The following is an 11,652-nucleotide window of genomic DNA, read 5'->3' on the forward strand; positions in this document are numbered from 1 at the left end:
CCTCCTGTGCAAATACAAGGGAATAATGACTCAGAATGCCAATATCAGATGCATTATACAATTTATATATGTAGTGATCTATACCCAGGGTGCCCTATTACATATTGGGGATGCTAAAAAATAGAACCCCCTCTTGAACCATTCTGGCCACCTGCAGCTGCCACCAGGGGGAATGCTAGTATTTTTAACTGGATTTTTTTCTGAAAGGTTTCCTGTGGAGACACATGATTCCAAAGGGCTGGTTATAATATTTTTTTCCTGGAAATTATCTTATCCTACAAAAATACATATGGGGACTGTAATAATGTCTACTAGTTTCTAGCATTTTCTCCATGTACTGCTACAGTACATTCTTTATATACTGGTCTCTCAAAGTCAATGAAAATAACACGTTGAATTTTGCCTGCTTTCTGCATTACATACATAGTATTAAAACTGATGTACAGAAAGTTTTCTGGATCACTTTGAAGGTTTGCGGTATTCTATAACATTTCAAGAGTGCATTACTATTCCTGGCAAATCTGTACATCTATGCCATGAAGCCTGATTCAAATGCCTTGGCCTTTTATTGTTTCCCGAAGGAGCAAGCAACCAACTATCCACACTGATTCTGGTGAAGTCCCTATCACAAAGCTTCAGTTCTAAGGAATTACATACTATTTTACACTTACGGCAACAACATATTTAGTCCTTTCTCCATATTTATAGGCATTGCAACATCTTTTATTTAGAGGTTCATACTTGCTAGATTTCTATAAATCTCAGCTCTAATAACAAGCCTTTTTGCTGTCTTTTAGGTACACCTATGAAGAATACAAACAGACCGCAGACTGGCTCTTGTCCAAAACAAAACATCGTCCTACATTGGCCATTATATGTGGGTCTGGACTTGGAGCTCTGGGTGAACTCTTAAAGGATCAGGTGGCCTTCAACTACAGTGACATTCCCAATTTCCCACACAGTACAGGTACGGCAACTGGCCTTTATTTTGTAAGGTTTATGTTCTTGAAATTCCATCTTCATTTTTGGTCTTAGAGCTGGTAAAAGAGCTCGTAAAATCTTATCCAAATCTAGATAGAGGAGGTTTTACAGCATACATAATTCCCTTGTACTAGAACGAACATATATAGTTTTGGTGATTTATTTAATCTTCTTGAATACCGCAGTTCCCGGACATGCTGGACGTCTTATATTTGGAAACTTGAATGGGAAGCCATATGTGTGCATGCAAGGACGGTTTCATTCCTACGAGGGTTACCCACTGTGGAAGGTGAGAACAGCTCGTGAACAGTGTCAGCATTTGCTTACAGCATACCATGTGTACACTAAGAACAAGATAACCAGTATTCATGAGAATTGGAAAATTGCACTGCTTATACATGATACTATCTTATCCATGCATTTTTCCAGTTCCTAAAAAAACTGTTGAATATTTGATAAACTATAGTTTAGTTTATGAACTATTTCACTGCTGCAAAATGGCTGCCTCCAATATTATAGTTACATAGTTAGTACGGTCGAAAGAAGACATACGTCCATCAAGTCAGAGGCGTAGCTAGGTTCTCCAGCACCCGGGGCAAAGATTCAGTTTGGCGCCCCCCCCAACCTCTTTCCCGACATCTCCTTCCCCCGCGCCGTGTTTGTTTTCTCTACCAATCGACGTGTCATTGCCTTTTATGTAACACATTTGTACATCTTACAAGCAATATGGTTCTATACACAACACCAGAACTCAGTACATAAATACAACACCAGCACAAATACAGCTCAATTTAGTGCAACCCCTGCTGTATAGGTGTGTATGGCGTAAAAATACAGCTCCCAGCATGGCACGAACAATGGTAAGGATATGCTGGGAGATGCTGTTTCACAAAAAATAAATCCTATCATAATCATCTCACTGCAGATAATACAGCGACTACAGTGCTGATTAGAGGCAGAATAAACATTTACATTACGTGACTCACCGGTGAGGTCTCAGATTCTAGTTCTTTTTCTCCATCCGGTCCAGACATCTATGATGAATTCTCCCTTTTACAGCCCATTTCTGCAGTTTGCCGCTCACATGTCTTCAGCTTCTCACTTTACCAACATTTCTGCACCTATAAATAAATATAAAGTTATCATTATACCACACACTGCACCTTTAATTATAATAGCACCATACACCGTGTCCCACACACACACTGTGCCCCCTGTAGATAGTGCCTGCCATAGTGCCCCCATATAGCCCACCCCTGTATATAGTGTCCCACAAATAACTCCCCCCTATAGTGCTCTACAGATAGCCCACCCCTGTATATAGCCCCCTGTAGATATAGCCCAGCCCTGTATATAGTGCTCCACGTATAGCCCACCCCTGTATATAGTGCTCTACAGATAGCCCACTCCTGTATATAGTGCTCCACAGACAGCCCAACCATGTATGTAGCCCCCCCTGTAGATATAGCCCACCCCTGTATATAGTGCTCCTCATATAGCCCTCCCCTGTATATAGTGCTCCACATATAGCCCACCCCTGTATATAGTGCTCCACATATAGTCCACCCCTGTATATAGCCCCCCTGTACAGATAGTCCACCCCTGTATATAGTGCTCCACAGATAGCCCACCCCTGTATATACTATATACAGGGGTGGGCTATCTGTGGAGCACTATATACAGGGGTTGACTATATGTATAAGGGGGCTATATACAGGGGTGGGCTTTCTGTGGAGCACTATGGGGGGAGATATTTGTGGGATACTATCTACAGGGGTGGGCTATATCTACAGGGGGGGCTATATACTATATATCCCCCCTGTAGCTATAGCCCACCCCTGTATATGGTGCTCCATAGATAGCCCATCCCAGTATATAGCCCCCCTGTAGATAGACGCACCCCGCGTGTAGATAAAGCCCCCCCCCCCCGTAGACAAAGTCGTCCCCCCTGTAGATACAGCCGCACACTTTTATTACAATTTAAAAAAATAAAATAAATTCAAACTCGCCTTATTCCCGCTCCCACGCCGTCCGGCAGCCATGGAGACCTGCTCTCTTCTGCGCAGGTCTCCTGGGGCTGAACGCATAGTCTATGAAAGGCGCTGATTGGCTGGGCAGGATGACTTTCCCAGTCAGTCAGTGCCTTTCATAGACGGAAGCGTCACTGGTACAAAAGGTACCAGTCGCTTCATTCGTGGAAACGCGCTGAATGGCCGGGCACGGAACGTGCCCCGTCATTCATTGCTTCTAATTATACCTGTGTCCTTGCGACACAGGTACAATTATCGTGCAGGAGGAGGTGGCGCTGGCGCCCCCCTCTAAGCTGCGCCCGGGGAACATGCCCCGCCTGTCCCCCCCCCCCTTGCTACGCCCCTGATCAAGTTCAACCAACGAATAGGAGAAAGGGAAGGGATGAAACAAGAATTCTACACCTGGACATAGGAGCTGATATTTTTTTGTTGTAGGAAATGATCCAAGCCTTTTTTAAAGCCATCTACTGTCCCTGCTGTGACCAGCTCCTGCGGTAGGCTATTCCTTAGATTAACTCCTTCCCGATCGCCCACGGTCTTTTGACGGCAGGCGGTGCAGGTCCCCAGTCTACAACGACTTCTTTTGGCCTCGCTGTAGATCCTCCAAGCAGGAGCTATAACGAACAGCTCCTGATCATAGAGAAGCCTCCTGAATACAGCTGGGGTCGGAAAACATTCGGACCCCAGCTGTTTAATCCTTTGATTGCCGCGGTCCATGACCACGGCATGATCAAAGGGAATTCCCCTCTTTGATCGCATGACCGGAATCCCGGTGATGCGATCAAACACCAGCGAATACCTCTGCAGTCAGCCCTGGGGACCTAGAAAGGACCCCAGGGCTGTCTGTTCCGTTTGCCTGCTGTTCGGGCACACTATGTGCTGCCCTAACAGCAGCCTGTGTCATAGTGACAAAGTGTAATGTATTAGCATACAGGAGTATGCTAATACATTATAACTAAAAAAATAAAGTTATAAATAAAGTTATCCCTTAATGGAATTTAAAAAAAACAGTAACAAAAATAATTATAAATAAAAAAAGTCCCAAAAAAAGGCATTATTTTGCATAAAATATATTTTATTGCCCCTACACTAAATAAAAACAAAAAACCTACACATATTAGGTATCTATACGACCGTAATAATCTGAAGAATTAATCAAATGGATTATTTAGCGCGAAACGTGAACGGGATAAAAAATAAACAAGAAAAACAATGGCAAGAATCGCTTTTTCCTATATTCACGCTGTAAAAAAAAATTTTTTTAGCCCCAAACTGTGGGAGAAAAAAAATCTGCGCTGGTACAATACACTGCAATACAAATGTATTGCAGTATATTGTCATTTTTACAGGCTTCTGCTAAGCTATGCCTTTGGCAGACCTAGGGGGCCTTTATTAGGTCCCTGGGGCTGCCGTTACAACCATTGGCACCCCTCGATCACGTTGCAGGGGGCAATTGGCCTGACAGAGGGGGGCCGCCTCTCTCCTAACGGTTTAAATTCCACGGTTGCTATTGACCGCGGCATTGAAAGAGGCTCTGTCACCAGATTATAAGTGCCCTATCTCCTATATAATCTGATTGGCGCTGTAATGTAGATAACAGCAGTGCTTTTTATTTTGAAAAACGATAATTTTTCAGCAAGTTATGAACAATTTTAGATTTTTTCTAATTTGTTTCTTAATCGACAACTGGGCGTGTTTTTACTTTTTACCAACTGGGTGTTGTACAGAGGAGTGTATGACGCTGACCAATCAGCGTCATACACTTCTCATTGTTCCAGCCCAGCTTCTTTCACTGCACAATCACACTGTAAGGCCTTATTCACACGAACGTATAATACGTCCGTGCTACGCGCGTGGAAATCGCGCGTCGCACGGACCTATGTTAATGAATGGGGCCGTTCAGACTGTCAGTGAATTTCACGCAGCGTATGTGCGCTGCGTGAAACCCATGACTTCCTATATTTGCCCGTGTTTCGCGCTGTACGCACTCATTGAAGTCAATGGGTGCGTGCAAATCGCGCTCGGCACACGGAAGCACTTCCGGGTGCCGCGTGTGAATCGCGCAACAGCAGTAAAAGAAATGAATAAAAACAGAAAAGCACCAGCGTTTTTTGCGTGCGCAAAATGGACACGTCCGTGTGAATAAGGCCTGACAATGAGAAGTGTGATTGTGCAGTGAAAGAAGCTGGGCTGGAACAATGAGAAGTGTATGATGCTGATTGGTCAGCGTCATACACTTCTCTGTACAACGCCCAGTTGGTCAAAAGTAAAAACACGCCCAGTTGGTTATTAAGAAAGTAATTAGCATAAATCTAAAATTGCTCATTTGCTCAAAAATGATAGTTTTTCAAAATAAAAACCACCATTATCTACATTACAGCACCAATCAGATTATGTAGGAGATAATCTGGTGACGGAGCCTCTTTAACCAGTTAAACGGCCAGGAACAGTCCGAGCACTCTTCCTGGCCGTTAGAGCAGCATGTCAGCTGTGATACACAGCTGACACCTGCAGCGTATGGAGCGGGCTTAGCGTGCTCCATGATGTGCCAGCACGTCATGGGTTGGGAAAGGTTAAAGTGTAGCTAAACGTATGACAAACTTCTGACATGTCATAAGTTTGGATTGGTGGGGGTCCGAGCACTGAGACCCCCACCAATCGCTAGAACGAAGTGTGAGCGCTTAGCCGCTTTGTGTCTGTTCGGCTATTTCCGGAAACAAATGTATTGGTGTACGGACTCAATAGAAAGTCTATGAGCTCGTACTCCGATACATCGGTTTTCCGGAAAAAGCCGAATAGACACGAAGCGGCTGAGCACTCACACGGGCGTTTCAGCTGCTTCGTTCCAGCGATTGGTGGGGGTCTCAGTGATCGGACCCCCACCAATCCAAACTTCTGACAGGTCTCTGACATGTCAGAAGTTTGTCAAACGTTTAGCTACACTTTAAGCTCTTTAAATTTACAAAGACTAAAGTTGTACCCTCAGATTTGTATTTTTCAAATGCCTTTTTATGTAAGTAATGTGTATACTGTGTGGTCTGCTGCATCTCCGCACAAACAACGACCGTGGTTAGTAATTTGTGGTCCTCCAACTCCTGGATATTCTAATAGATTTAGGAAAAAGCTAATTTATTAAGGTGGTAAAATTTGTTCCTCTCCTTTTTCCCCCTTTACTAGGTTACATTTCCAATCCGGGTTTTCCATTTGATTGGGGTTAAAACACTCATTGTCACCAATGCTGCTGGAGGACTAAACAAAGATTATAAAGTTGGGGACATTATGATTATAATAGATCACATAAATATGCCAGGATTTGCGAGTCAGAATCCACTCATTGGTCCTAATGAGGATAGGTGAGCTTTTTAATTAAGTATTCTATTAAAACTGTCTGTTAGCTGAAACATAAAATATTGACAATCTATGTTCTTTTGTAAAACGTAAGATACTTAATGGGGTTGTCTCCACATGACCCCTTTTTGAAAGGGCCGTGGCTCCAGCTTATGAAAGCCCCAAAAAAGTAGAAAGCTGATCAGCTGTTGCGACTGGACACACATCTCTCTTGCAGTAGCTGCTACAAATGTACTATTGCATGGCGCTCATTCATATTAATGAGAAACTTTACATAGACCAGCCAAGGTACCAGAGTGGGAACTGCTCTTTTTTAGTAGCTGTTGGCTCTGGCTAATACAGGGGGTTCATGAGCAGGAGACTCCCCTCTATGACGTCCATATGCCCTAATGCAACCGCTTTAAGCCAAGCACAACTGTGCTCATTTCTTTTCTCCTATAACTGTTGGAAAGATATCTATGTGACGCTTCTCTGCACATTTCACAATTTGTAATAGGCTTATCGAAGACCATCACCTGTCCTGATTTTATAAACTAGGAAATAGATAGTATGATTGTATAAGGAATGAACGTGCCACAAAGCGGAGTACCCAACAGTATGATAAAGAGAATACTGGTATCAAATACATATTTAAATGGAACATGCCTACATACAATGTAGTAAGTGGCACAATGTTATCTATCCAGTACATAATTTGTAATCCATCCAAAATTTCTTAAAGACAAGTAAAATTTAAATTCTGGAATCTTCAAAGCCAAACTACAGGAAAAAACGTATACTCTACTGATGTCTTATGCCTAATGCAATGGCGTGAGGGGGCCACGCATTACTTTTTTCTCTTTGGGGTTCATTAAATCCTTAAGTCATGCATGACACCGCAGAAACGGAAGAATTTGATCCAGTGCTCTTTCGTTAAAAGGATGTAATAGTCCAACTTTATTTCAGACCAGAGTAAAATCCACTAGGCGTAAGACTGGAATCACATGAGCATGTTACGTCCGTAATCGACGGCACGTGTTTCGGCCGCAAGTCCCGGACCGAACACACTGCAGGGAGCCGGGCTCCTAGCATCATAGTTATGTACGATGCTAGGAGTCCCTGCCTTGCTGCGGGACAACTGTCCCGGACTGTAATCATGTTTTCAGTATGGGACAGTAGTTCCACGGAGAGGCAGGGACTCCTAGCGTCGTACATAACTATGATGCTAGGAGCCCGGCTCCCTGCAGTATGTTCGGTCCGGGACTTGCGGCCGAAATACGTTCCGTCCATTACGGACGTAATGTGCTCGTGTGAACCCAGCCTTCGTGTGGTTGTCTCAGCAGTAAGCCTACGTGTTTCCGACAGATCACCTGTCCTTGGTCATGGCAAAATGTCATGCATGACACCCTCAGGTCCTGCACTAGACATAACACAGTACATCAGTTTTGTCTGAAGTGATCATTTAAAGACTTTGTGGTCCACATTTATTAGGGAAAAAAATACAGGGCTGAACTGTTTTCAATGTAGAACTTATTTTGAATATTAAAGGGGACCTCCACCAATATTGAGAAAGGGGGGTCGCAAACCCCAAGATCCTGCTCACTGCACCGCTCGCAGTGAGGAGGCGCTTGAAAGAAGCGGCGGTTGAGAATCCACCTGCTAGTCTAGTCAATGTCTATGAGAATGACGGAAACAGCCGAGCGCTGTACTTGACTGTTTCCGTCTTTCCCATGAACTTTGAATGGAGTGGCAGCGCTCATGCTCAACCTTTGCTCCATTCAATGTCACTGCAGTGAGGAGGAACTGGGGGTTCCTGGACCCGCCTTCTCACGATCGGTGGGGGTTGAAGTGGTGGGGACCCCCCAGCTAACAGAAAATGATCACCTATTCCGTGGATAGGTGATCACTTAAAGAGGCTCTGTCACCAGATTTTGCAACCCCTATCTGCTATTGCAGCAGATAGGCGCTGCAATGTAGATTACAGTAACGTTTTTATTTTTAAAAAACGAGCATTTTTGGCCAAGTTATGACCATTTTTGTAATTATGCAAATGAGGCTTGCAAAAGTCCAAGTGGGTGTGTTTAAAAGTAAAAGTCCAAGTGGGCGTGTATTAGGTGCGTACATCGGGGCGTTTTTAATACTTTTACTAGCTGGGCGCTGTGAAGAGAAGTAACATCCTCTTCTCTTCAGAACGCCCAGCTTGTGACAGTGCAGATCTGTGACGTCACTCACAGGTCCTGCATCGTGACGGCCACATCGGCAGCAGAGGCTACAGTTGATTCTGCAGCAGCATCAGCGTTTGCAGGTAAGATCGACTTACCTGCAAACGCTGATGCTGCTGCAGAATCAACTGTAGCCTCTGGTGCCGATGTGGCCGTCACGATGCAGGACCTGTGAGTGACGTCACAGATCTGCACTGTCACAAGCTGGGCGTTCTGAAGAGAAGAGGATGTTACTTCTCATCAGAGCGCCCAGCTAGTGAAAGTATTAAAAACGCCCCGATGTACGCACATAATACACACCCACTTGGACTTTTACTTTTAAACACACCCACTTGGACTTTTGCAAGCCTCATTTGCATAACTACAAAAATGGTCATAACTTGGCCAAAAATGCTCGTTTTTTTAAAATAAAAACGTTACTGTAATCTACATTGCAGCGCCTATCTGCTGCAATAGCAGATAGGGGTTGCAAAATCTGGTGACAGAGCCTCTTTAAGATTCTGGGAAAACCCTTAAAGAACCACTCCTAGATGGATATTAATGAATGTATGGGCTCATTCTGACGTACTTGAACAACGTCCGTGTGCTGAGCAGGAAAATCACGCACAGCACACGGACCCATTGATTTCAATGAGGCCGTTCACACATGCAGGAGTTTTCACGCAGCGTGTGTCCGTTATGTAAAACTCACTGCTTGTCCTATTTTGGCGCGTTTTTCACGCACCTATTGCCCATTGGAGTCAATGGGTGCATGAAAACCACGCACAGCACACGGATGCACGTCCGTGTTCTGTGCTTTTTTAAAAAATTATTTTCAATGGAATTGATGCGTAAATCACGATGTGTTTTGCAAGTGTGCGAATAACTCATGCCACTCGCAAAGTACAGATGCAATAACGCAACACATACGGACCAGATTCACGCGCATTTTTCACGCGCGTGAATCTGATACAGAAATTGCTTTCTCTTATTAATCTTGTGTTGCCTTCTTACTAACCACCCATGGTTTCTTATACAGGTTTGGCCCTCGGTTTCCTCCCATGTCTGATGCCTATGATAAGGAACTGAGGAAGCTGATTTTGGCAGCTGGGGAAGAGCTGAATCTCTCAGAGAAGATGAGGGAAGGGGTGTATTGCAGCATTGGAGGACCCAATTTTGAGACGATTGCTGAAAGTAGACTCCTCAGAAGCCTTGGAGCTGATGCCGTAGGTATGTGAAAAGAGATTTGAAACAAATATCCATACATAGGTAGACCGAAGAGGTGCCAGTTACCACGGTTATAATCCTTTTATTTTTTCAAATGGGAAACAAGGTGGCGGGTACAGACAGTGAGCTGAACAGGCAACAGCTCTTATGCCTTGATACACGCTTTGTCAAACCTGAAGGTTTAAGAAAGCGTTTATCAACACGAAAAAGCTGTTGCCTGTTCAGCTCACTGTCTGTACCTGCCACCTTTGTTCCTTTTTTTTATTTTTTCAAATGGGAAACAAGGATTATAACCGCTTCTTTGCTCTACCTATTTCTGGAAGTTTATGGACTAAAATGTCTTGCTGCGCACCACCTGGTTTTCTGACACAGACCCAATCGGGCTACACGACACGACTGGAGCAGTGCCGACGCACTTTGCTCTTTTTGAGACTTGAAACAAGTGTATTGTCTTAAAATAAATCAACATACATATAAATTTACTTCTCTTTGTTAGAAATTAAGTCCATATTATACGGAATTAAAAACTTCTACTAATGAACTAATACTTGACAAAGGTAGCAGCATTTCTAGCATCGTCCATACTTGTCTCACCTATTCTGTCTCCCTTTGTCTAGGGATGAGTACTGTACCTGAAGTAATTGTGGCCAGACATTGTGGTTTAAGGGTTTTGGGCATGTCCCTTATTACAAACGAGGTAGTGATGGACTACAACTGTAAAACCACCGCTAACCATGAAGAAGTGCTACAAGCTGGAAAAGACAGTGCTAAACTCCTGGAGAAGCTGGTTACTCTTCTGCTCCAGCATTATGAAAAGAGCAATAATCTGTTCTAGAAGGGGTTTGCTGCAGGATGGAGAAGGCACTAGATTTATTACCCATTACCAAATACATTTAGCCTTTTGTCTTTCATAGTATTTTTCCAATCCTAGGGACCCGCTAGCACCGTTTTCTACACATTTCTGTGCCCACCTACTGTATGAAGAACCAGAACACATTCCTCCGCTATAATACTCTGTATTCCTTTCCTCTTCTGCCTGTTCTTTGATTCTTCTAGCAGACATATCTCAGATTATACACATATGTTGTAAGCCTCTTTTGTTTTGGATAGCTGTATTATAAGTGAATTTATTTCATCCCTCTATGTAGGAGTTCACCTTTTACAGTTTTATAAGAATATCATTGTTACATTGAAATTATTAACCGGGAGAATTTGGTAATGTTGTTTTATAATTCTTATTGCTATTTATATTTATTATTTACAGCTAGTTGAGTATATAGTACATTTTTTACAATCCTCCATTAATTATAAACATATACAATGGTTTAGTTTTTTATAACAATAAAAACTTAAGAGCTAAAACAGTAAAGCCAATTTAATATATGTACTGTAGCAGCTTGTAAACACGTATAGGCATCAACATGCTTCTTGTACAGCACTGTATTTTTTTATATTAAATTAACTGTACTCTTTTCTATATTGGTGCCTGACTTCAGGATCAAATTGTAATTCAATACTGAAAATGAAATGTACAGTAGATATCATAAGGTTATACTTTGTCCTTGACGGTTTTAGGGCGAGTGATATCTAGATCTAGTGTGGCCTTTAATAGCACATTTAAAGCGTAGCTAAACTGTCGCAAATTTTTTTTATTTCAACTGCTATGTCCCTCTATGTGACTTCATTACTCCTAGCAATTTTTTTCACTTCAAAGTACCTTTTTTGCAGCTTTTTTTTTTTTCTTGTGAAACCGTCCACATCTATTTTCTCACACTCCCTGATTCTGGCCAGTTGCTAGAGGCGTGTCTTACTGTGTGTGATGTTGATTTGTATCATTCATGGGCAGTGAACTCTGAGGTGATAACTACAATACTGTGAGCGTGCAC

The 11,652-nt window shown here is 43.0% G+C and overlaps 1 protein-coding gene across 2 annotated transcripts in view; it reads left to right on the forward strand.

The window, feature by feature from the left end:
• Positions 1-10,770, forward strand: part of PNP (purine nucleoside phosphorylase) — a 52,091-nt gene extending 41,321 nt beyond the window's left edge. For both annotated transcript variants that reach the window (XM_075828969.1, XM_075828968.1), the window contains exons 2-6: positions 798-967; positions 1,167-1,270; positions 6,189-6,364; positions 9,579-9,769; positions 10,384-10,770. In XM_075828969.1, coding sequence (XP_075685084.1) covers positions 798-967; positions 1,167-1,270; positions 6,189-6,364; positions 9,579-9,769; positions 10,384-10,601 — 859 coding nt within the window. In that variant the 3' untranslated portion in view covers positions 10,602-10,770. The remainder of the gene's footprint in view (positions 1-797; positions 968-1,166; positions 1,271-6,188; positions 6,365-9,578; positions 9,770-10,383) is intronic.
• Positions 10,771-11,652: the final 882 nt, after the last annotated feature.

The sequence above is a fragment of the Rhinoderma darwinii genome, chromosome 1, assembly GCF_050947455.1.
Source record: "Rhinoderma darwinii isolate aRhiDar2 chromosome 1, aRhiDar2.hap1, whole genome shotgun sequence".
In the NCBI taxonomy this organism is placed as follows: Eukaryota; Metazoa; Chordata; class Amphibia; order Anura; family Rhinodermatidae; genus Rhinoderma; species Rhinoderma darwinii.